Raw genomic sequence first — 24373 nt, 5'->3', positions numbered from 1 at the left:
ATCTATCGACATGCGGGGAAAGGCGATCGAGGCTACCCGATGCCGAGGTTCACGAGGTTCCGACAACAAATTATCTATCTGACGCAACGGCCCGAGTTCAGCCAGTCACAACTGATGTGAATCATTGCGTTCATGATGTAGAGCGACTCTCATCCCTGATGAATCACGCCGGTCTGTGTCAAGCAAATGTGGAAATAATCGGTGTGTCGGTACTGCGCTTCCTCCAAAGCAAAACAAAATACAATATTTACATACTTTACTTTACCGGACGCCGTGAGAATCATCAATGTGCTGTGGCAGATGCGTCAAGACATCGAAGCCACCCGTGCCGACCTTGCCCAACCTGCCCATAACAAGGCGACTGCTGGGCGTTGCCAAATCGTCCCAATCGCCATCAAGCACCGCGTCCTTCAGGAATGCCAGTGTGGTTTCGAAGCTCATCTTCGTGAAAGGGCTGACATTGCCCTTTAGACCCATGCGATTGAAAGCAGTGAAGTCGCCGTTTCGGGTCATGTAATCGGCGATGAGGTTCAAGTGCCTATTGTCCACCTTAATTCCGTGGCCGCCAAAGACACCAGCGAGCTCAGCAACGATGCTGCCGCGAGCTGCCTCCACTCCATACACCTCGAGCACGTCGCCAATCTCGTTGGTTGAGATACGGTTGGGGTCGATATAGTCGCTGTACTTCTGCATAGCTCGGAGATTTGTGCCTTCGGTATGGATGACAAGAGACTTGTCCTTCTCCTCGACAAGCGTGCAAGAGCCCACGCCCGGGATCTGCTGGACAACCGTCTTCTTGATTGCAGCCTGGACAAGGCTGAGCATGAGGAGCTTGGGCGTGGAGCCTGGGTACTCAAGATAAATGTCGCACCAAGCGCCGTCTTTCTCATCACTGCTGAAAGCATGCACCTCGTCATATGCGTTCAGCACACGATCTGACCGCGCGTTTCCTTCCTCTTCGGCAAGATCGTCCGAGTCAGCATCTTCGTCGCTTTCATCGTCTTGTGCATCCTGAGCGCGGTGATGAGGCCTCTTCGGAGCCTTGCTGGTCCCTTCGTCGTCATCATCATTCTCGCCCGTAGCATCCTCCCGATCCATTGCGCGCACCAGCGCGTCATCTTCATCGTCGTTGGGCCCGTAGGAAACGTCCTCGCCCCTGTTGGCTCGCTGTTTGGCATTGGTGGCGTCGCCATCCCCATCGTCATCATCTTCGTCATCTTCGCCTCGGTCTGCTTGGGTCACTTGAGCAGCTGTCTCGACCGTGCCCGAGCTTTGACCGATCATTGCCGCCGCATCCAGAGCATCGTTTTTGCGCCTGCGCAACTCCTTCTTCACAAGTGTCAACAGATGCCGCAGGAACCTCTTCTCGATGGCTCCCATGACGTCGTCGACCTCGATAGCATACGTCTTGGTATACTCCGCGGACGGAAAGAACTTGAGTTTGATGGTATACATTTTCGCAGTCGCATGGCCACGCCCACGGCCCACTTTCTCCTGCACCGAAACTTTGTCAAGGACATAAGTCAGAGGCAAAATGCTGATGGATTTTGCGAAAATGTCTGCATCATCCTTGCTGAGCTCGCTAATTGGATAGAGTGACATGGCTGGTCGGGAGATGGATTTGCTTGCCGTCATGAGGATTTCTCGGAGACGGGGAATACCCAATGTGACGTTCTTGGCCGAGTGACCGGCCAAATGGAAAGTGTTGAGCGTCATCTGCGTGGATGGTTCACCGACGGACTGCCCAGCCACGATACCAACAGCTTCTCCGGGTTCGACAAGCGATTGGAGGTATTTCATAGCGAAGAGCATCTCGGCGTTCTTCTTGTTGAGACCTGCCTTCTTCTTTGACTTTTCGCTCTTGTCCAAAATGAGGCCATCATTGTTGTCCTTCACATACTTCGTCATGGCCTCGTAGTATGACTCCGAAGTTGCGAAAGCATGAGTAGCAGGGCTGAACGCAGCAGTGATCGGGTCACGAGCATTGCACGCACCCGCATGCTTGATAGCCTTCTTCATGTACTTGACGATGTCTTCTTTCTGACCTCCGAGGCGCTCGCCGACTTGTGGAGTGTACCTCAGTTGGGCAGCTTCTGATGTGACGTTGTTGAGGATGAAGCCAAAATCCTTGAGATAGTTTTGCTTCGTTGTGTCGAGTCCATCTTCGCCGTAGAGGAACTGTACCATTGAGCCATCGGCATCGCGAACGGTCGTGTCGTATCCGACGGTCAACCCCTCCATGCCCTTGATGATACATCTCTGCAGATAGCCGGAGCGCGACGTCTTCACAGCTGTGTCGATCAGACCTTCTCGACCAGCCATGTGATGGAAATAGTATTCCTGCGGTCGCAAACCAGTGAGGAAGCGGTTGACGATATAGCCGCCGGCGCGAGCATGAGTCTCGAAAGGTCTGAAACAGGGCAGTGTCTTGCCGCTGACCATCATTGGCACTCGTCGGCCTTCCAAGACCTGCTGTCCGAGGTTGCAGGAGATGAGTGAAGCATTGACTCGGCTGCCCTTGGCACCAGAAGTAGTCATAGCCTGCATCTGGTTTCGGGGGAAAGGCTTTTCCAGACCATCAGGGAGACAGGCCTTTTGAACATTGGCTGTGATGTCCTGCCCGCTTGCATTCATAAGAAGATCCAGTCCCTCCTGTTTGTCATCGTCACGGACAACCTCCTCTAGGCGCTCAAGAAGAAGGGGGTCCTTGCTCGATTGACAGTCTGGCACTGAGACGTACTCCGAGGCTACCTTGAGCCCGACGTGGTCAGCAGCTACGAGTTCCCTTTTCCTTGCTGCCTCTCCTTGCTCTGTCAACTGAAGGTCGTCCATTCCGCAAGAGAAAGCCCGCACACTCAGGTACCTTGTGAGCAGGCGCCCCAAGCTACTGAGGAGCTTGCCGGCGACCGCAGGACCATACACTTCATGTATCGAGTGAATGAAGCCACCTGCGCTGGGGCCAATGTGCGATTTGTCCAGAATTCCGTGTATGAGCACACCGTCTTGGAACAACACCCTGGCCTCCTCAGAATCCTTGGATCCCCACTGTTCACCTCGAATTTGGCTGTCACCGGCCATTGATAAGCCACCACAATTCAACGGCTGAATATTCTTCAGGATGGTGGTGATGATCTGCTTGCCGGTCCAACGTGGAACAGGTTTAATGATGGCCGGTGGGATGAGTTGAATCCGTTCACCCAGAATGTGACCGCTCTCAGGCCTCAACGCGCTGTATACCAGGGAGTGGTAGTCACCTTTCGTGAACAGAGTGTCGCGGTTACACAGTGCCACGGAGACAGAGATATGATCCTGGATGAGACCTCGCAGCGGCTTGCCAGCGGTCGCAGAGAGATATTGGTGGTCTGTATCTGCAATCTGGAGAGCCTCAGCTCGGGCGACTTCATTCTGCGGGAAATGCATATTCATCTCATCACCGTCGAAGTCAGCATTATACGTGTTGCAATTGGCGTAGTGCATGCGAATGGTCTTCTCTCCAGGCAAAACGCGCACCCTGTGACCCATGATGGATGGCTTGTGGAGCGTTGGCTGACGGTTCATCAGAACGACATCGCCGTTGGTCAGATGGCGGTAGACCTTCTTGTTCCTCAACTTGGCAGCAGTGTTGCTCGAAGGGGCCAAGAGCTGATTGGCAAGGGAGATACGGTCGTCGACTGATTTGTTGCGTAGGCTGACAATCTGACCATTCTCATTCTCGATAGCGAAAGCGCCCGGCCACTTGTCGACTCCATTGATGACAGCTTGTTGCATATCCCTGAAGTTGTGGCTGGTGACTGGCTCGGGATAAGTCAATTTTTTGGCGAAGACAGGCGGAACACCAATCTCATTGGTTTCGAGATTTGGGTCTGGTGAGATGACACTGCGGGCTGCGTAGTTGACACGCTTTCCCATCATGTTCTTGCGGAAGAGACCTTCTTTCTTCTCCAAAAGCTGCTTGATGCCGTCTTCGTTGCGAGCTGCAGCTGCGCCTTGGACCGGGTTCCTGTCTTTGTCGATCAGAGAGTTGACCGAATCCTGGAGCTCAGCACAAGCCGAGTGCAGCTGGGTGATATCGCCGCGGCCCTCACTCAAAGTGTTATGGATCAAGGCGATTCTGCTGCAACCCCTCAAGATGTTCTTGTACAGATTGTTCTGCTGCGCTTCGGCGATGGATGAATCGCCTGTTCGTGCTTCAGGGCGAAACTTGTTTGGCGGCACGAGGATGTGTGTCAAGAAGAACATGTCTGGTGACACTGGCGGCGAGCTTCTCGAGGCTGGCCTGGCATTGTATACAAGCCACAGCAAGTCCTGCTCCTTCTCAAAGAGCTCCGTCAAACGGGCCCTCACCTCCATGGGTGTGATGTATCGCTGCATTTCATTGGCCATGACTTGTTCAATGTCTGCCATGGCGACGTCGTGCTCCGTCTCGGCGAGATCCTCTTCCATTTCGGCAACAGGAGATTCGATATCAGCAACTCCTTCGTCCGAGTTACGGCGCTCGTTGGGTTTCCGTTTCCCCTGGTGCTGTGTTTGGTAAACCCGAGCCATTGCATCGTGTCGCCTCATACCCCTCTGCGCCATCTTGCCTCTTTCCTTGTCCGAGAGCGACTTCTCAAAGATTTTGACAAACTTGTCTTTTCTGTATGTGGGGCTGATTCCTCCACAGCTTGCGCAAGCCCGCTTCTTGGTGATCTCTGCCAGGAATTCCTTGATCACTTCGCGTCGCAGCTCGATGGCGCCCTCATGTTTTCCGCGCTTCGCTTCGCCCCTCTTTGTCTTGATGCCGCGCAGACAGGCTTCCACGTACTTGTCGCGCGCTCGTGTGACATTGCTGATTGAGGCCTTTCCCTCCTCCTCAGCCTCACTTGCAGATTCGTCGACATCGAGGCCGAACTCCTTGCCCTTGAAGCCCAGATCATTCTCGCCAATTGATCCGACGAGGTGGGCCTCGTTGATCAGACCATATTGTAGAAGTCGCAGTTTGCAGATATACGCATGTAGGTCTTTGGCAGGCAGCCGGAAGCCTCTGCAGTAGACGCAAGCTGCGCGAAGGAGCCGGTATGCTTGATCCAGGAAGACGGGGTGGTAGACGGGCACCGGCAGTTGAATATGGCCTGCGTGTCCTGGACAATTGATCTGGTTGAGGTTACACGTCGCGCATCTAAAGGATTGAGAGTTAGCGGCTGTAACAATTTTCGAGTTGGAGAGGGTCCGTACGGCGAATCACCCCACGAGCCAAGGGCAGGGTCGTAAAGACCTCCAGGCACCGGATTCAATAGATTGTCAAAGGTGCTGTCGTTTTCGATGCGCTTTACTGATATTGCCTGGACCTCCTTGGGAGACAAGAACGTGAACTCGACGCTGTCCACGTCGGACGAGATTGGCTGTGAAATGTTCATGATGACGTTGGCGATCGAGCTGGCGTCGAGTAAAAAGGACTGCTAGAAGCAGCAGGTAAAGCTTCAATAAGCTTCAGGACCGCGCGCACATCACAACGTTGCAAAGGGAAACAAGAACAGCATCAACAGCGTGTTTTGCGTTCAACAGTAGTGGGGGACTTGCAATCGCCAAATTCCAAGACCGTAGCCTCGCAGGCAGGACGAAATTTTTGGCGGTGGAGGAAGGCAGAACTTTTTGTTACCAGCCACGGTTCACGGTGAAAGTGGCGCATGCATACTTGGCCAATGAGGTACGCAGAAAATGATACTTACAATTGGTCGGTTCCACTTGCCGCTCGCTCTGCATTGGTTGATCTCGAGCTCTGACATCTCCCGCTCGCTACGTTGTCTTCATGTTGCCATCGAGTCTCATCATTCGCGTCATCTTATTAGAAAGTCGCCGAGTTTCCCTCCTCAATAGAGCCGACTTTCTTCTTCTTTGCGTACTCACAGGCCCGCCTGGGTCTCGTGGAAGTGTCGGTGACATCCTTGCAGTGCAAACGCGCACGAGTCCGTGCCGAGCGCGTCAAGCATCATGGAGCGCTCACAGCAAGATCGCCTTGGACCAAGGCACGATGGCACGTCGCGCATACAAAAGTCAGAGTCGGCAGCAGAGCGCCTTGCCGCTCTGAAGGCTCGAGTTTCCGCAGCTATCGACACCAGCAAGGCAAAAGGAGGCCTCAATGTAGGTCTGCACCCTGCTTTGGAGGACCTGGGGTCATGGAAACCTTCAACAAAGGGCAAAGACGCCGCCCAACCCTCCTCGCAGCTCAAAAACGATGCACGCCGGACGCCGAACGATTCGAGAGCCCAGAGCCCCGGCATCCTGGGCGCTGACGGCAAAAACCCCTACCTGGACACGAAGGTATCCTCTCAACACAATGTGGGCAAGCCACGCGAGTCTCGGCAGCTCGTCTTCAACCAAAAAGGAAAATACATCCAGCAAGGTGCTGCTCTAAGGCGGCAAGCGGCCCTTGAGGCGATGAAGAAGCGCATTGCAGAACAGACGCGAAAAGCTGGCATTGACGATGATCTCGATGTGGAAAAGAACTTTGTCGTGAACGCACCGCCCGACATTGAGTGGTGGGACGAGGGTCTGGTCAACGGGTCGAATTACGACGACATTGAGAACTCTTACAACCTGAAGATCAACAGCCCGGACTCGATCATCACGGAGTACATCCAACATCCCGTGCAATTGCAGCCAGCGCAAGACAAGCAGGCGCCGCGTGAGGCAACCCTGCATCTGACATCCAAGGAGCAAGCCAAGATCCGCCGGCAACGCAGAATGGCTGAGCTCAAGGAAAAGCAAACCAAGATTCGACTGGGCCTAGTGCCTGCACCACCAGACAAGGTGAAAAAGGGCAATCTGATGCGTGTGCTCGGCGATGTGGCTGTGAAGGACCCTACGGCAGTAGAGGCGCGAGTGAATCGGGAAATCGCCGAAAGACACCAGCAGCATGTCGACATGAACGAGGAGCGGAAGCTCTCGAAAGAGCAACGGCACGAGAAGCTCAAGTTGAAACAAGAGAAGGATGCCGGCAAGGGTATCCACGTTCTCGTCTTCAAGATCAATAGCCTGGCAAATGGGCAACATCGCTACAAGATTGGCGTCAACGCGGAGCAACTCAATTTAACCGGCACGTGCATCATGCACCCAAAGTTCAACTTGGTCGTTGTGGAAGGGGGGGAGCACAGTGCGAACAAGTTCAAAAAGCTCATGCTCAATCGTATTGACTGGACGGAAAACTCTCCTTCCCGTGAGAAGGAGGGCAAGCGAGGCGTCATCAGAGACTGGCTACTTGCTGAGAACGAGAGAGGTGAGCTAAAGGACATGTCGCTAAACGAGTGCAAGTTGGTCTTTGATGGCGAGGAGAAGGATCGCGGCTTCAGCAAATGGGGCAGCCGTGTGTGCGAAACTGATGCAGAGGCGAGGGAGGTGCTGTCAAGGGCGAAGATGGAGAACTTCTGGTCGCTCGCCAAAGCCTTCGCCTGAGTCGCAGTCATCATCTGAGTGCCGAAGGCCACTACTTTCGGCACAATAGGCTGCCAACTCCATTTGATCAATCGATGCTTGGCAGCACGCTCGCATCCGAACAAATATCATCTGGGACACCCCCCTCCCCGAAACATCTACCTGCCTTTCATCCATGGGGCCATGCGAGTAGGAATCGGGGGCCGAGTGACCTATTCACTACGCAATACGACAGGATTAATTTTCACCACATACCAATCAGAGTTGCATTATTTGACGCCATGCGAATCGTGTCAACTTCCTTCAACTCAATGCAACGGGCAAGTTAAGCCAGGTGTTTCGAAGCGCTCTGAAGACCAAGGCACCCTACGAGCTACACCGGTTGTGCTGCAAATATGAACTGCATCAAGGGAGCACGCCGAGATGTACCTTGAGCCGCCAGCATGCGTGTATGTGAGCAAGAAAGTCTTGCGGCGGCCTGCCCTCGAACGCAGCTGCAAAGGGAGGCTTGCGTGAACCCAACGCGGCATGAGCGTTCACGAAGGATACCAGTTAGCTACGAGGTCTTGCGGATGCCCGGATGTCTCGTGCGTGCTGTTGTGGGCTGGATTGGACACGGAATAGCTGCGGAATTGGCCCGCTTGCTCCCGTTGAGTAGAGAAGAATACTACTTGTACATATTGATCGAGTTTTTTCGTTGTGTGTATTTGTTTCCCGCGATATAGTCATGGCATGAGCGGAAGAAGCTTTTTCTCATCAGGAGATTGCAGTTGTTCAAGTGACTACCTCCTTACACATCAAACTAGAAGGGCTCCGAAGTTCACCGTTCTTGAGAGCAGGACCAGGGCAAGCGCTTACGTAGACGACGACGTAAGTCACTTATGATTTTGTCTCAGACAGCAATCAGAGCTGCCAAGGCGGGCATGCGTACACAACAGTCGTCCGGCCTCTTGGAATCCTCAGCACGTTTGGGTCGATTTCAAACCCGTTAACAAGGTTAATTCTCAGTGTGCGTGGAAGTGCTTGGGCCGCCGGACTCTAGCTAGCATTCTCAGCCGGGTCCGTGTTCCGTCGCCAGGCCCCCTGACCTGTCGGGGCTCCGACCTGCAGCCATCCTACGAGTACGTACGGAAATAGTAATGACTTAAGATACTGAGTCGCAAAGAGCTGTGTGGACCGGCCGGCTATGATGACACTGGGTGACCGGGCCACGGTAGTACTCTATGCCCAGTTGCTTTCACCACTCCCCCAAGCTCACCCTCCCTGTCCAGGCTGCCCATGCTCTACGATTGCATGAGTATCTTGGGTGGGCCCGGACGACAGGCCCAAATGCACTTGGCCCCCAACCTAACGTTGCAGACGGTTTAACTAGCAGCTCGGCGGTACAATGAATACGGAATGAACTCGCCTAGAACCAGCGAATCACGAGTGGATGGGAACGAAGGAGCCTTGCGAATGGTCCATGATGTGCTTTTGCGGCTTCGACGGCGTCTGCGAGAACTTCGATGCGCAGGGCCATGATTGCTTCGACTACACAGGTTCTGCCCCGGGCTGTCAAGTGTGAGGCTGCGCAAGGGAAATGTCAATCGAAAAGTTACTTACCTTGTCCGGTCGCTGAATGCTGCGATCGCACCTGGCATGTAAATTAGATGTAGATGGAGCAGCGCTTTGAATACAATACAGTACTAGACTAGTCGTTGACCTTTGTGAGGCCATGTATGGTATTTGTCCCAAACCAAAAACGCCTCGCACACAAGAACGTCCCACTGCCCTAACTCGCGTCTTTGTGAAATGCCCAAGCATGATTGTGCGTGCTGCCCGACGGGGAGGGCCAGCTGCCTCGCCTCCAACCAGCACCAGAACGGCTTGGTTTCGTATCTGCATCTAGAACAATGCTTGTGAGTCATTATTGATGGAGGTGAGTAGCATCGCTCCGGTCGAGGGCGGGGGAGGTAATGGATGAGGTGGCGGTCCTGAGTTGCGCTCTGCGACATTTTCCTCTGACCGGGTCGGTTTCGCAGCATAATCTCCTGATGGAGCTTCGAGCATGCCAACCTCGAATCTCTTTGAGCAACCGTCCTCCATATGCCTGGGCATAAACGTCAGCAAACCTCATGAGTAAAAGGGGTAAACAGGTCAAGCACAAACCTGCGTAGTGTGTCCTTCCGGGCAAATAGCCGGCCGCAGTAATCACATTTGTGGTTCCGCTCCTTACTATGAACACTCTGGTGATGTCTTTGTAGGTCCGTCTTGCGCACAAATCTCTTTGTGCAATGTGGGACTTCGCACGGAAATGGGTATTCCCTGCGGTTGTCGTGCGTTTCCATGTGCGATTTGAAGTTGTAGCTTCGGCTGAAGAACTTGCCACAGCCCCTGACTTGACATTGGAAATTGGCTTCTTCTTGGGTGGTATGTCTTCGTGTTGGACGCCGCTTAGCTTTCTTCACACGACTCCAGTTCCGGACGCTGCTGTCAAGCAACGAGGCCGATGGGCTTGTGTCCGCATTCCGGACAAGCTGTGTTGGATTTGCGCGATGAAAAGTGCCCAGCACGTTCGCCTGATTCGCAGATGACTCCATAGGTAGAAGCATATGGGGTATGTGGCTGTAGGGAATTTGAACCCCGGTTTGGCTCTTCAGCGTCAGGGGCCCAGGATGCGGATAATGCGTTGGCTCATGTACGTGACGGTAGGATATGGAGCTTTCCATACGGGACTTCGACGGCAGCGAACTGCTCACATAGCTGAAAGACCCCCTTGAGGACGCAAAGGACGATGCTCCTCTGGATTTAGCTTCAGGGCTAGGGTCTGGTGACGTACGGACTAGAGGAGGGGAGCGAGTCGCGTTCCTCGCAATACCGCCGCCTATAGGATACGCCGGTGCTGTTGGAAGGCAAGGTGAGTCGTACGCGCCGAGGTGCTTGCCATAGTCTGGCGACACAGTGGCTGGCATTGTGGACGTCGTAGACATGGTAGGTGAAGGTGCTGTGGACACGTCTGGCGTTGTCCAAGAGACACTGGCCGGCACCGAATCCAGCGAAGCAAATGGGCTTCCCACGTCGACGGCTTGTGTCAATTCAGGGTCGATTAGAGGCTCATAGGACTGGGAAGACAAGCCACAGACGCTGTCGAAATCGCTGAACGTGGCATAGTCGCTGCTCCGTATGTCAGGCGAACAACCAGCTGCCACCATTGTATATGGCGGCGAATCACTGGCTTTGCGATGTGGCGAGTTGGGCGAGTTGGTCAGTGAGGGAGGCGTGAGGTCCATGGCGAGGTTTGAAGCCGGCCGTGGGCGAGCCTGGCAAAGATGTTTGTGCTGGGAAACTGCCCTCATAACCAACCACCCGAGACTAGGGCTGAATCGCCGGAACCAACCCTGCCAGGTACAGAGGCGAGATGCTCTTTGCGGACCACGACAGCCACCAGAAGCCTTCCAGTGTCGTCCGAATGACAACTTTGCTAGTCGTAGAGGCACTGAGTGGGTGACTGACCGGAGTTTTGAACAGGTCCTGCCAAGTCAATGTACGGGGGACTTTGGCTAGTGGGCGTGGTTCGAAAAGCCAAGGTGAAGAGAGAGGGAGAAGGAGAAGGGATCTGTGTCGAGGCGTGTTCCGTTTGTTGGTCAATTACTAGTAGCTAAGTAGTAAAAGCAGGTACTCGACAAGATCATCTTTCGGGGTCTTGACGAAAGAGCGGGCGTGAGATCAGGGACTGGTTATTTACTACAAAGACCGTCTGACAGGGGCTCAATCGCTGCAGAATCTCGCAAGGCAGATGATCTACGACATGGCGGACCAAGGTACATTGGCACTTGCCAGCAACGTGCAGAGCAGAGGTAGTACGTGAATAGGTAGAGTGGCATTGGGGGCGAGAGGATGCGCCTGCTGGCTTTCCCAGGCAGACAAGCAGATCATTAGATGCGCGGGGGGTTCCCAATATCGTATCTGGGCCCCCTTGTCTTTGAAGGGACGGCCATTGCACTTTTCGTGCATGTTGTTGACCCGGTTCATTGTACGGTTTTGGGCGAGAGCTCTTGTGGCCGTCGATGAGGAGAAGGAATCCGCGCGCAAAGCAGGCTGTGTGTACGTAGTAGGTAGAGGACTCTTGGGACTGACTGGACTAGAGTTTGGGGACCGATGCCAGGCTGTGCCAGGCTGTGCCAGGCTGTGCCAGGGGGTGTGCGCATGCACGCAGCACCACAGCCACATCTCCTAAAGCGGCATGAGTCTTCCGTAGGGCAGAGCGATAGCCAGGAGGAGTCCTGAAGGCACTAGCCTATTTGGCGGAACATTCGTGTTGGTTGTAACGTTCGTACTTGTAGTCATTCCATGTTTTCCAAGTTGGGGAAGCCCCGGTGTACCTAGAGGCTCGGCCCTGTCGAGGCTCCGAAGTTGCTTTGTCGCTAATTGCGACGCTGTACTTGTAAGCCTGTAACGGCGTCGTTGTCGACTAGGATAGTGTCAACATTGTTGATCTGATGCGGTGTCGCTGGGGCAGGCCTGCAGACACCTGCAGGATGCGGGCAATTTCCCCAAGTTGCTATCTTTGGTCCCCCAAGAAGCGAAACGATATGTTGTGTTGCCAAAGTCGCGCGCCCACGATAGCTGCGCAAATTGCTGGAGGACAACCGTACGTATTTACCCTTGGATGAATGAGTGATCAGGGCACACGGACAATACTCTATGCGTGCGCCTGTCTTCGCTAGGATTTGGCCGCCCGTGAGTTCGGCGTGGGCACCTTGTGATAGGTAAAGTATCGAGAAAACTCCAGTCCCTGTGTGTAGTACTGACGCGGGTAGGCAGGCGCCGTGTTTACAGGGCTGATTGTGATCTGGCCTCGTCGCTTTCGATCGTCGCCTATTGACGTATATAGTAGCCGACTGCCTTGAGATCTCGAGTCGCGAGGTGCCATGTAAGGCAAGGTGCGTGTTGGCGCGGTAGGTATTCACCGCCTTGGCTTGGTGGTCACACCAGTTGGCCGGGCCATATGCCGAATGGAGGCTGGCTGGCTGCAGACTCCAGAGTGCAGTCACTGCCGCCAAGGTATGGCGGGGCTACTGTGCTTACGTACTACGTAATCGGGCGCCATACGCACCGAGTCGTCGCGGCACGGTGCAATACAGTGCGCGCTTGCCCGTGTGGTTGAGAATAGCCGCCGCGGCAAGGATCGGAGTCGAACGGAGGATACGTATACGGCTCCGTATTTACGTACCAAATTATCAACAAGTGCCCGCTAATTAAGTAAAGCTTCATCAATGATACTTGTACTTACCTAATGCCAGTCAGGCGATCAGCAATCACTTTTGGCCTCTTCTCTTACCATTTGCGCAAGTTATCCTTCAGGAAGCATGAACACACGCTAAGATGCCCATCAGACTCGCGACCTCGTCATCATGTTGAACCCCAATTCGCGTCAGCCACGATGACTTGTCCTCGGCGTTTCCCCCTTCGAGAAGGCTGCCGCACAATCAGTTTGCCAAGCACCGGGCAATCAACGAATGCGCCAGTGACTGGATGAGCACCGGGCGGTTGCGACTCGCGAGTGCCCTCTGTGGAAACATTTCAAACTCTCCTTCGTACATGTAATTTCCAGTCTCTCAGGGGTCCTCACAGATCACCCAACAATTGGTCCATGCGCGGGTAATGATCACACGCGAAGCAACCGTTGTTTTCCCCGTGCGGCACAGGGCGGGACAGGTCCTGGAAAGCCACATCAGGTGCCCCGGGACGGAAATCCCCATTTGTAACGTATAATACGCGTAATTTGTTCCCTTCCGACCTCCAGGCTCCAGACCATGCAGCACTGCAAGCTGATAAACGAGGCGGTCAGGAAACGTTGGGAGTGTATCCGAGTATGGGTTGCCATCGACAAGCCAACTTACCAAAGCGCTATCTAATAATGGTGACAGCGCGGCTGCGCAAGATGAAAGCAAAACCTGGCACCTGTGAGTCTAATGTAATGTAGCACACGAACACACTATGATAATATCAGCCGAGCTCGGGACGTGCACTATCGCACGAAGAATGAGATGAGGCGTCTCGGGGAGAATGACATCGCTCTTAGTGGTCGAGCGATAGCACTTTGCATTGCACAACTGCCACATCGACTGATGTTAAATCATGAAAACATCCTTGCCCTTCATATCGTGTTGACCTTCATATGGTGTTGATCGGGAGAAGAACGCGCAAACACATTTTATGGCGATTCATCTACTTTACTCATGGATGCAGGTCAAACCTGGTGAAAGTATCCAGCGGACCGTCAGGTATGGTTACTGGTGACCGAGAGCACTTCTAGTAGCGAGCGGGCCGGACGTCCGTTGTGGCTGTTCTGAATCACAGAGGAGGCAGCCCTCGGGAATACAGGTAGAAAGAAGGTGGCTGTTATGGAAGACGCATTGCCGGCTACTTGTACGACGACGCCCGTGTTTCCACACCATGGACAGGCATTGTTGAGGACCGACTGGAGCTACGGAGTAGAGCCGACGGGAATGGGGCTGGACTGGTAGACTCATGATTTCCTGCAACTCTCAGTGAAACTTGGTCTTAGCCAGAGGTCGTTAGTCTCCCAGAAGAGTGTGCCTATTCAGATCACCAGTGAATTCTGCAGGATTCGCGGTCGACGTGTTCTGTTTTTGGGGTCTGCCATGTGCTGTGCCGATCGGGAAGTGTGCACGTGACTTACCTTATGTATGTGCGTATCCATAGCCTGCTGATGCATTTCAAAACTAATGAGCTGCCATAGACGGCTTGCCTTTTCGGACGCGACATCGCTAGCTGTGAAGCCCGAAGACTGACTGTGAGAGAGAATTAAGTTACCCTGTCAGGACAGGAAGTCGGCAGGTCACAAGATGACTCAGCAACTGACTAAGCTGGGCATGCCCACCACGTCATCGGTCCCAGCATGCCTGCCCGTGTGCGGTGTACCTCCAGCAAGTACGGAGTATGTGATCCAACGCGACGAGGTTCATGCTGTCGAAAGTGCCCAGCTTTCTTTGCTCAATCTCGACGGAAACTCACCCATGGCCAGATCTCCAACGTCCAGCTACATGCGATAGGCTTGCGAGCCCTAGCTGTAAAGTTGCCCAGCCCGTTGTCGCGTCTCTGTCTCGATTGCCCGCAACAATGTCGACCACTACGGAACACACATTCGGCGAAAAGTGCCGCCTCGCGTCTGTGCCTCATGTCGAGGGCGCGGATGGTCGTCCGCCAATCGAAGCCCAATTTTTCTATGCCTCTGTAATTCCCATCGATGACCCGCTCTCGGCAACATCCACTATCACAACCTCTGACGCGCGATCGGGCAAAACCCCGTTGCGGCCATTCGCTAGAGGGGATAATAATGCTTTAGAGAAAGCTTGGATAAGCCTACAAACCGAGGAAGATCAAAGTGCGCACGGAAACGCGAAGAAAGGTCGGGAAGCAACGCCCGAAGTTGAGAAGGCCAGTACCGAAAAGAGAACGCTGCTGGTGCAGAGTCTAGCTTTGAGGCACTGGGAACTTCACAAGGGAGGCATACAGCCCCAAGAGCTGTCACTTCCCGTAGAAGTAGCAGCGACTGCGCGGAACGAGACCGCCTGTTGCACGGCTTTATCAGCTGACGTCGGCGAAGAATTGGAGAGGACATTCTGCTCTCTTGCAAGAGAGATCAGTCCGTCTCTCACTGTCGAAAGTGTTGTGAAGGACGTGGTGAGTATTGTTGATCGACTGCGAGACTCTGACGCCCGTCTTGCAGAAGAAGCAAACATCAGGAAGCAGGAAGTTGCGGCTACGAAGAGATCGAGTACGGGGTCTTTGCCTCGCTCGCCTCGTGATTCTTTGAAATCTTCGACCCCAACCAGTAAAGCCAAGGCTGCCTTGCGTAGTGAAGGTGCTTATGCAGATGCTCATGAGTCAAGTCGCCGCCACGATGGCCGAGTACGGTCAGGATCTCAGCCCACAAGCCATTCGTCCAGGGCACAGACGCCTGTCGGAAGCCCGGCACAACCGAGAGGGCCCATGGCTGACGACGGTATATCTGGTCAGCCGTTCGTGCGAGTCCCTAGCAGCGGAGGACCCCCAAAGGCTGTCATTCCTATTCCGAGATATGGCACCTTGACACAAGAAGAGGCCCACGATGCTGATATTGACCATGTGGAAGTGCTGGAAGACCCCAAGCTTGAAGCCATTAAACTTGCTGAAGCTGTAAAGACCACAAAATGGGGAAAGGAGGCTATAGATGTTCCCGTCGGGGTATCTAGACTTCACATGGTGTCATTGCCCAATTTGCAAATGAAGCCTATTTATTGGTCTCCGATCAACGACATGGCAGTGGTCACAAGGGCAACTTGGTTCTACAGGTAGGGCCTATATCTTTCGAGCACGTTGCACCTGCGCTAACATTAGTTCCATAGAGACACGATGATGCCTGTGCCATGTATTGTTGCCAATCAACTTGAAGCTGGCTACCACGACCTGCGCCCATGGAGTCAGACGTGGGCCGACGAAGTGAAGTGCGCCATAGACATCGGTGCCCTAGGCGAAGAGAAAGTTGCGCATTGCCTGTGGCCAAGAGACATCACTCAAAAGACTGCCAAGTCGCACGGCAATGCTCAAATAAGTCGAACACATCCCCCAATTTCCGCCGATCCGTACTGCGCTGCCCGCTGCTTTCGAGGCGAGGCAGCTGCCGAAGGCTCTATTGAACCGTCAAAGATGTCTCGCGGTGACACGGACGTATCCAACCGGCCTTTTCAAAATTATCACGTCATATACAAGGACGACAAGGTGGCCTTCTTGCTGAAGCCTAGTTTGAGCCCTTCGGCATACTACGGCAGGCGGCCACTGTCCAAGATTATGAAAGGTATTACGGTTGGGATACCCATAGTGAGAGGCTTTGACAGGCCGAAATGGGAGCGCAAGCATGAGAAGAAGCCAGCGCAACAGGGATCGGTAGCTTCACCCCCAATCGCGTCGCGAGGTGAGCAAGGCGAACTCCTCTGCCCAGGATGCGAAGCAGAAAAGAATCGAGGTCAGGTTACCGACCTCGTTCTGGTCGCCCACGGCATTGGGCAAAAGTTTGCTGAGAGAGTCGAGAGCTTCCACTTCACACATGCAATCAACGGGTTTCGTCGAGCGGTCAACATTGAACTAGGAACGCCACTCGTCCAAGGAATACTTCGAGAGAGCCAGAACGGGATGATGATCCTACCCCTCAACTGGAGATTGGGGCTGTCTTTCGAAGAAGGCGGTCCGATGCACGAGGAGGACAAGGCCCATCAAGCGACAGACGGCTTCGGCCTGAAAGACATTGAGCCGACCACGATCCCGGCAGTCCGCAGCATGATCTCAGATGTTATGTTTGACATACCGTTCTACATGTCACATCACAAAGGCAAAATGATCAAAGCCTTGGTGACCGAGGCCAATCGAGTGTATCGACTATGGTGCAGGAACAATCCTGGGTTTGCAGAGCACGGCCGCGTGCATTTGATCGGTCATTCGTTGGGCAGCGCGATGGCCTTGGAAGTTCTTTCGAGGCAGCCAACAAGCGTCCCGCATCTGAACCTGGCACAGCCCGAACCGGAGACTTCGTTCTTCGAGTTCGACACCAAGAATCTCTTCCTCGTCGGTAGTCCTGCAGGATTCTTCCTGCTTCTCGAAAGGGGCAGCCTGATGCCACGTCGCGGCAGAAGCAAGCCTGGCGCAGAGTCCGCAGATACCACGGCAAGTGGCGTTGTCGGCGAGGCTGGCACATTCGGGTGCCTAGCAGTAGACAACATATACAACATCCTCGCCAAGGAAGATCCGATTGCCTATCTGTTAAACGGGGCCGTGGATCCTACATACGCGGCCAGTCTCAAGGTTGCGCATGTCCCTAGCACGGCCTCATCGTTCTTCAAAGCGTTTGGGGATGCGTTTCGCTACGTTATACCTGGGATGCAACCAGCGGAAAGAACCTTTGCTCCCGAACCCGCACGCCCCCCAGCATTCAGGCTCCCGTCCCAGCTCGAGCTCGAAGTACACGATTTCACTCGGGAGGAAATCGCGGAGAAGAAGGTCTTTTTGCTGAACGACAATGGTCAAATTGACTACTATCTACGATCTGGAGGTGGACCTCTCGAGATTCAGTATTTGAACATGTTAAGTGCGCATACCAGCTATTGGACCAACCTCGATTTCATTCGCATGCTCTGTATCGAAATAGGCAGAGAGCCTGGACGAGGCAACACCCTTCCTGCGATGAGAGCCGTGAAGGCCACAAAGCGCCTGGTTCCGTGAGTCGGTGGTCGAGGGGAAAGGACATGCAGAGTGTGGAAGCGGGTGCATGTTGAACGGATCGAGATACCCACAAGCCTGCGCGAACCTTTTGTTCCATGATAGATTTGTTTTCTGTCGCTGTGCAATGCTATAATAGATACAGTTGATGCTCGCATAGTTGAATGATAGATGGGCTGTGTGCGCTGGGTAGTAGATTCTATTCGGCTATGAGCTCTCACGGCGTTCCCATTTGCATCATTTCCTGGTCCAGCTCATCATCATCATATTCGTGCAAGTCCGAATTGCCGTTCTGAGGCGCACCAGATGCTTGCTGGTCCTCCACTACCTCGCGGATCCTGACATCGTCGGGCCTACTGTTCTCCTGATGCTCCAGCAGGTCTTTGTAGCTCCATGTGCTGATGCCTTCCTGATCCTTAGCCTTGAAGGGCTGCGCCATTGTGCGCAAGAACCTCTTCGCCGAGCTGATGGCAACATCGGTACTGAGATTGACATCTGAATCAAGAATAGCCTGGTTGATCCACTTTGGTAGTTGGTCCTTCTTCTTCAAGAAGCGGCGATCGGACAAAACCATGATTCCATAGTCATCTTTCCCACGCAGTACACGACCCAGGCACTGGGCTGCGTGTCGCATGGCGTCGAAAGAGAGGAAATCGTTCTCTTTGATGCGGTATGTCTCGCGCAGGAACTCCAACCGGGCCTTGAGAATACGTGATTCGGTGTACTGAAACGGCACGCCGATGCACAGCACTGTCCGGCCGTACTGGTGGTCGAAATCGATACCTTCAGAGACCTTGCCTCGCGCCACGCACAAGAGAACCGCACCACGACCATTGCAGCAAGCCGTGCGGAACGTCTCGAGCGCCAGCGAGGTTTCTTGCGCGTCAGGTGTCTCAACCAGAATGAGCTTGTACTTCCACACCTCGTCGAGGATATGCATGGACTGCCACATGCTGATGATGGATTCCATGTAGAGGTACGATGGAAAGAACACCACCATGCCGTCTGGGGTGATCTTGGCAAACTGCGTAAGAAGATCGCCATAGTTTCGTACCACGCTTGGCTCGTTGCGAACCTGGAAACTGGTGGACATGGCAGATTGGTCACTCCCTCTCGTCACTATCATGGGCAAGAACGAGCGCCGCGCCAGGGTGATTGTGTATGACTCTTGGACGACTGTGGGAAAGTCCAGCATTTTGGGGTACATTTCGAGAGGAGAGATGGTGCCCGAGGTGATGATGACGGAGTAGAAGCGGTCGAAGACTGGGCGGATGGCAATTGCCGCGTCGAGGCAAGTGAAGTGTAGGACAGGATTAGGTACTTCGGCAGTTTCGGACTCGTATGGTTCGAGAATCAGTAAGAATCCCTTTTCGTAAGTTGAGACCAAGGTTGCAAAGGTAGCCACTTCTTGGAGAGGCTGGTAGTCCTCGATATTTGTGAGCTCCAGCGTCCGGACGAGTGACGTTAATCGTTCGGCACAGAACCGTAGTGGCTTCTTCTCGATGAAGGTATGTTCTCGGAGGTGGGACAGAAATGACGGCGGTGTTTCTGAAATAACTTGCCGGACTTTCATGCGAGTCTGCAACGCGGATTAGCGAACCTCGCTAGCAAGGATTCATATCATGTACCTTGAGATACTCAATAAAACGTTTCAAAAAGGAGACAAAGTGTTCGGCTCTGCGGATGTTTCCCGGTACAGCTTCCTTCAACAAATCCTCCGGAAGTGCTGTCGCAGTAAGCCACCGAAACAGCATGCCCAAGTCCTTGTTGACATACCTGGGTTTGCCATGAAAGCGTCCTCTTGTCGGGCCTCATCTGCGTCTCGCAGGCCCTGGACCAGCTTTTGATACTCGTTCTGAAGTTGTTCTTGATCTGTGTCACGCATTTCTGAGATCTTGCGCTCCAGGTTTTGCGCACCCCTCGTAGCTTTCTGCAACGACTCATTGGTGATGTCGGTGCTCAGGGCTTCGATACACACGTTATCAATGTTATGTGCTTCATCAAAGACGACGATGCAGTCCTTGGAGAAGTCCCGAGACACTCGCTCCGCAATTTTGGGATCCAGGAGGTAATGGTACGAGAAGATGACCACATTGCAGTATTGCATCTGCTATGAAGTCAGTGATCTGCGTCGTCGATATAGTCGAGCTGCACTGTACCATTCGTCGTACTGTAAAGTACGGGCATTGCTTATTCTCCTCTCCATACCGCAGTATCCCGTCAAATGTCCACACCCCGTTGGGCACCAGATTGTGTGGCTCCAGGAGGTCCAGGTTCTATAGTCATGTGAGCCCAATGAACGTCAGAAAAGCAGCACGAGACGCACATCGTGATACACGCAAACGTCAACGTTCTCTCCACGGTCTTTCTTCTCCTTGACAAAGCCGGCCGTCAGACTTCGACATCGTGCATCAACGACGGCACCGCTCTTCTCCCGCTTGACTGACGGATGAAGGCAAAGGTTCTTTCGACTTGTCAGACCCAGTCCCCGGAAATCCTCCTCGTATCCGAGCTGCTCGGCGCGATATTTCATGAGAGCCTTCAATTCAACCAGCGCCTTTTCGATCTCGGACATGGTACCTAATGTTGACGTTAAAGAGGTGCAGTGGTAATGAGTGACGGAGACTGACGAGAACAATAGATCAATTTCCGCTTCTCTGGTTTGAATTGTTGATATGCCACAATGAGTGAGAGAAGCGACACGGTCTTGCCGGTGCCTGAAGGCATCTCCAGAACGCAATGACCTCCCGCATCCAAAGTTTCTGCACGCATCAGCTAATGGCCATTGCAAGCCTTTCCGTTCACGTACTTTTGAGATCGCACATGTAGCTTGAGCCCTGTTAGCTGCATTACAGACGTGATCTGGCCGCACTCACGCATATTGTTCTACATCCTTGTCAGAGAGCACTACTCCTCATGTAAACGGCCCTTTCTTACCAGGATATATTCTTGGGTACGGGAAAAGCACAGGTAGTTCACTGGTGTCGGTAAGCATCAAGCAACGCCGTTCTAATGAGTGTGTCTTACTCAATGTAGAACTTCATTTTGGTGCTTTTGAGGGCCGCGCGCCCTCAGCGTGTTTCTGTACGAAGCCTCCAAGGTGGTCTCGTTCGGGGTTGAATGTCGCGAATCTCAAGGCGCGATCGCGGTCTGAAGCTCACTGAGTTGGTGACGTGACTTAAGAGCTCTAAAACTGGTGCCGTACAGGGATGGTGGAACAATGGCGGCGCGAAGTCACGTGCGTGCGCCGCATCCCTACGGGTACTTCGTGCTCGTCAATGGTTTGCGCAAGCGGAGCTTCATACTGTCTCCAGGCACAGTCAGGCACAACGTGTCGTCTTCGATGTAAAGCTCAGTGCCCAGTACGAAGCAGTCAGCAGTCCACAATCCAGGCCCTGCGCATGGGATCATCCAGTCCTCGATGCCACCAACACGATAACCCACAATTGTTTCGACTATCACACGCGACTGTCGACCTGCTGTCCGCATTCGTCGATGCTGCAAATTCTGACACGAGCTTAACATCCGCCTGTCAATTCTGTGGCTTATCTTGCATCTCAAGGGCTGGTGTCAAGTGGCTGCGAGACTTGTTGAATCCCTCTCATCGCCCTGAGCCTGCTGCTTCTGCTCACCTTCCCCGGTCATGCACTCAGGTCAACATGGTATGGCGGTCCAAGCTCGGCACGAGATAGGAGCCTCGGTGAAACAATATCTCACCTCTACGGGTGGACGCTTCGAAGGCTGGGGCAGGATACACCGAAAGGAGGCTGCATTGGTGGGATCACAAATCACAGAGCATGGAATCCACAGGTATCTTAGACGGGACATGTCGCCCCAATTGATTCCGAAGAACCAGAAATGTAAGGACGCGAGACCCAACTAACTGTCTCTGATCTGCAGACGGTCAATGATCAGACCGAACAAGGTCTCCTTTCATGGACACACGTTGTCGCTGCACGGCACGCGCTGGTGGAATCATCTGTACATGTATGATAGATGATACCAGGTAGTCACTCGCAGTGAGTGACCTGGTCCTTTGAAGCTTGATTACCAACTAATCGCCCGCATCGCTAAAACGCCCGCCCACGTGGGCGTTCGCGTTCAAGCGGGACAATCTATCAATCTATGAACAAAGACTGGAGTGGAAATTCAAGGGCCACATCGAAACCCCAGATGAGCCAATAGGCTGGGCTGGGTATACATCGAGTCGTGAGGATTGGGACATGCGGGTCGTCGCGTGTCATGGACCCGAGAAACTCGCCCGCGACTGGTGCGCCTGTATCCGTACGTGCAAGTATAATTGTTCATCGGTGACTGGAGTTACTTTTCTTGGACGCTCATGTAATTATGGCGGTGTCCTGACTTGAAGCCTGGCGTGCTCTTGTCATCGTCCCCAACCAAGCCTCCTGCCGCGCTTGTAGGACGACTGGAGAACGACTCGGACTCGGAGGGTGTCTTATGGAGACGCGGAAAGATAAGGTACGCCCTTGATTCGTGCGGTTATTCAAGACGAGAGGACTCTCCGCATCAATTGACCCACCGCTCGCTTCCTCGCACTTGCTCTTCTCATTGCCTCAAGCGATCGCCTCACGTTTACGAACTGGAGTCTGGTTCTTGGAGAATCTGCTCACGATGCGGAGACGGACGCACATCAATGCGACGAGGGCGCCGATACTAGACCGCGTCACTAATATGAACCCCTCGTCCTAGTCTACGAGGCGTCTCCTTCCATTTCTCACCTGCTCAATATTCTTATTCTTCACTCTTCTCATAGCCATCACCGATCATCATCCTTGTCTTCACCATGGCCACCTTTACCAAGATCCCAGACGATGAGACGCCTGTTGTGTCCGTGAACCCCACCCACAAGATCTCCAAGATCGAAGACAATACATATGGTGGTTTTACAGAGTAAGTGGACGGATAGCTAGCAGCCTCCCACATTAGCATCTTGCTGACTCTGCTGTGTAGACACATGGGTCGCTGCATCTATGGCGGGATTTACGACCCAGGCAACCCCCTCTCGGACGAGAACGGGTTCAGGAAGGACGTGATCGAGGCATTCCAAGAGTTGAAGTGTCCTGTTGTGCGATATCCCGGAGGAAACTTCATCGCCACGTATCATTGGCAAGATGGTGTCGGGCCACGGGAGAAGCGACCCAAGAGGTAAGCCACCTATTCCACCTCCTTTTGGCGATGGACCCGACCATGTGCTAACTCGTGCGCCTCAAAGGAAGGAGCTGGCATGGCACGGCATTGAGACGAACCAGTTCGGAACAGATGAGTTCCTCAAGTGGTGCGAGGTCGTCGGAACCGAGCCATACCTCTGCCTCAACTTTGGAACTGGTGAGTCCCTCCCATATGGATGTGTGCCGGTATCATCCCACGGAAAAGTACTGACAGGGCAGGCACACTCGATGAGGCCATGGGCTGGGTGGAATACTGCAATTCCGACTCCGACAGCCACTATGCCAACATGCGCCGCGCCAACGGGCGGGACAAGCCGTACAATGTCAAGTACTGGGCTCTCGGCAACGAGTGCTGGGGTCCATGGCAGGTCGAGCAGATGACACAGGAGGACTACGCCAAGAAGGCCACCCAGTGGGCCAAGGCGATCAAGCTGCTCGATCCGAGCGTCCAGCTGATCCTGTGTGGCAAAGAAGGGCCAACAGCATGGGACTACCACGTCACCAAGGAGTGCATCAACTACACCATGCACATCCTCGGGAACAATGATGCGTCGTGCCTCATTGACATGCATAGCATCCACATCTACACAGCCTCCAGCGACCACCTGAAGAACGTGACGGCACCTCGACAGGCGGAGCGGGCCATTGAGATCACCAGCGGACTCATCGACCTGGCACGCATCGAGAACAAGGTCCCGCCGAGCATCCACAGGCAGAAGATCTGCTTCGACGAGTGGAACGTGTGGGACCCGGTGCGCGCCCCGGGCTGGCTTGGGGCCGAGGAGCAGTACACGCTGTCCGACGCGCTCGCCGTGGCCAACTGGCTCAATGTGCTGATCCGCCAGAGCAAGAACATTGGCATGGCGACGATTGCGCAGTCGGTCAATGTCATCGCGCCGCTCATGACCACCAAGACGGGCCTGATGAAGCAGGCTACGTGGTGGCCACTGCTCCTCTTCAGCAAGTACATGAGGGGTTCCACGGTGGCGTGCCACGTCCAGAGCGGCGAGTACGACGGTCCCACGCAGCCGGCGTGGATCAGGGGGACGATTGAGACGCCGTGGCTCGAGGTGAGCGCGGCGGTGAACGACGAGGGCGTGGTTTCGCTGGTTGTGGTGAACATTCACGACACCAAAGACTTTGGAACCAAGGTGGAGGGCATCACCCCTGGCGCAAAGGTCGACGTGTATACCGTCACGGGCGAGAGCTTGCAAAGCACCAACACGGAGGAGAAGACGGAGGTTGGGATCCAAGAGAGCAGCTGGACGGCCGAGGCGACGTACACCTTCCCCAAGGCATCGATGACTATGCTGCGATGGAAGCCTTGAGCTGAAACCCTGAGCTATACAGTGAATCTGACCGGCTTTGATCTGCCGATGTGGTGCATGGAGTGCATGAAGTGTTCGTCTGCAGGCTACCTCGTATTCAACGTGACATCTGGTGGCTGTGAGCAGTAGCACGACCTCCAAGTCTGCAAGACTCATTGAACATTGAATTCCCAGACACAGAGGTAGTCC

The 24373-nt window shown here is 53.9% G+C and overlaps 6 protein-coding genes across 6 annotated transcripts; 3 read left to right on the top strand and 3 right to left on the bottom strand.

The window, feature by feature from the left end:
* Positions 1-9: 9 nt before the first annotated feature.
* Positions 10-5664, bottom strand: F5Z01DRAFT_340108 (uncharacterized protein). The gene is made up of 2 exons (XM_046259202.1): positions 5215-5664; positions 10-5158 (listed from the first exon to the last, which is right to left on the bottom strand). The coding sequence occupies exons 1-2, from the start codon at positions 5394-5396 to the stop codon at positions 262-264; spliced, it is 5079 nt and encodes a 1692-aa protein (XP_046114716.1). The 5' UTR covers positions 5397-5664; the 3' UTR covers positions 10-261.
* Positions 5665-5762: 98 nt separating this feature from the next.
* Positions 5763-7642, top strand: F5Z01DRAFT_339080 (U4/U6 small nuclear ribonucleoprotein). Its single transcript, XM_046259197.1, has one exon. It carries the CDS (start codon positions 5971-5973, stop codon positions 7429-7431), a length of 1461 nt encoding a protein of 486 aa, XP_046114715.1. The 5' UTR covers positions 5763-5970; the 3' UTR covers positions 7432-7642.
* A 1652-nt stretch (positions 7643-9294) lies between these two features.
* F5Z01DRAFT_639878 (uncharacterized protein) lies at positions 9295-10679 on the bottom strand (the record flags this gene model as incomplete). The annotated part of the gene is made up of 2 exons (XM_046262472.1): positions 9295-9499; positions 9559-10679. 2 exons carry the CDS (start codon positions 10677-10679, stop codon positions 9295-9297), a joined length of 1326 nt encoding a protein of 441 aa, XP_046114714.1.
* A 3856-nt stretch (positions 10680-14535) lies between these two features.
* Positions 14536-17670, top strand: F5Z01DRAFT_628762 (DDHD domain-containing protein; the record flags this gene model as incomplete). The annotated part of the gene is made up of 2 exons (XM_046261622.1): positions 14536-15749; positions 15804-17670. The coding sequence occupies 2 exons, from the start codon at positions 14536-14538 to the stop codon at positions 17668-17670; spliced, it is 3081 nt and encodes a 1026-aa protein (XP_046114713.1).
* Positions 17671-17777: 107 nt separating this feature from the next.
* F5Z01DRAFT_339356 (DNA repair helicase) lies at positions 17778-20816 on the bottom strand. Its single transcript, XM_046259199.1, has 10 exons — positions 20695-20816; positions 20605-20645; positions 20544-20553; positions 20477-20496; positions 20298-20429; positions 19994-20247; positions 19827-19943; positions 19444-19774; positions 19296-19393; positions 17778-19246 (listed from the first exon to the last, which is right to left on the bottom strand). Exons 1-10 carry the CDS (start codon positions 20709-20711, stop codon positions 17885-17887), a joined length of 2382 nt encoding a protein of 793 aa, XP_046114712.1. The 5' UTR covers positions 20712-20816; the 3' UTR covers positions 17778-17884.
* A 1655-nt stretch (positions 20817-22471) lies between these two features.
* Positions 22472-24184, top strand: F5Z01DRAFT_628719 (alpha-N-arabinofuranosidase; the record flags this gene model as incomplete). Its single annotated transcript, XM_046261618.1, has 4 exons — positions 22472-22578; positions 22639-22833; positions 22901-23013; positions 23076-24184. 4 exons carry the CDS (start codon positions 22472-22474, stop codon positions 24182-24184), a joined length of 1524 nt encoding a protein of 507 aa, XP_046114711.1.
* Positions 24185-24373: the final 189 nt, after the last annotated feature.

Source organism: Emericellopsis atlantica, assembly GCF_019669845.1.
Source record: "Emericellopsis atlantica unplaced genomic scaffold F5Z01scaffold_32, whole genome shotgun sequence".
In the NCBI taxonomy this organism is placed as follows: domain Eukaryota; kingdom Fungi; phylum Ascomycota; class Sordariomycetes; order Hypocreales; family Bionectriaceae; genus Emericellopsis; species Emericellopsis atlantica.
Note: the sequence above shows the minus strand (reverse complement) of the source record. Positions and strands in the feature narration are given on the sequence as shown.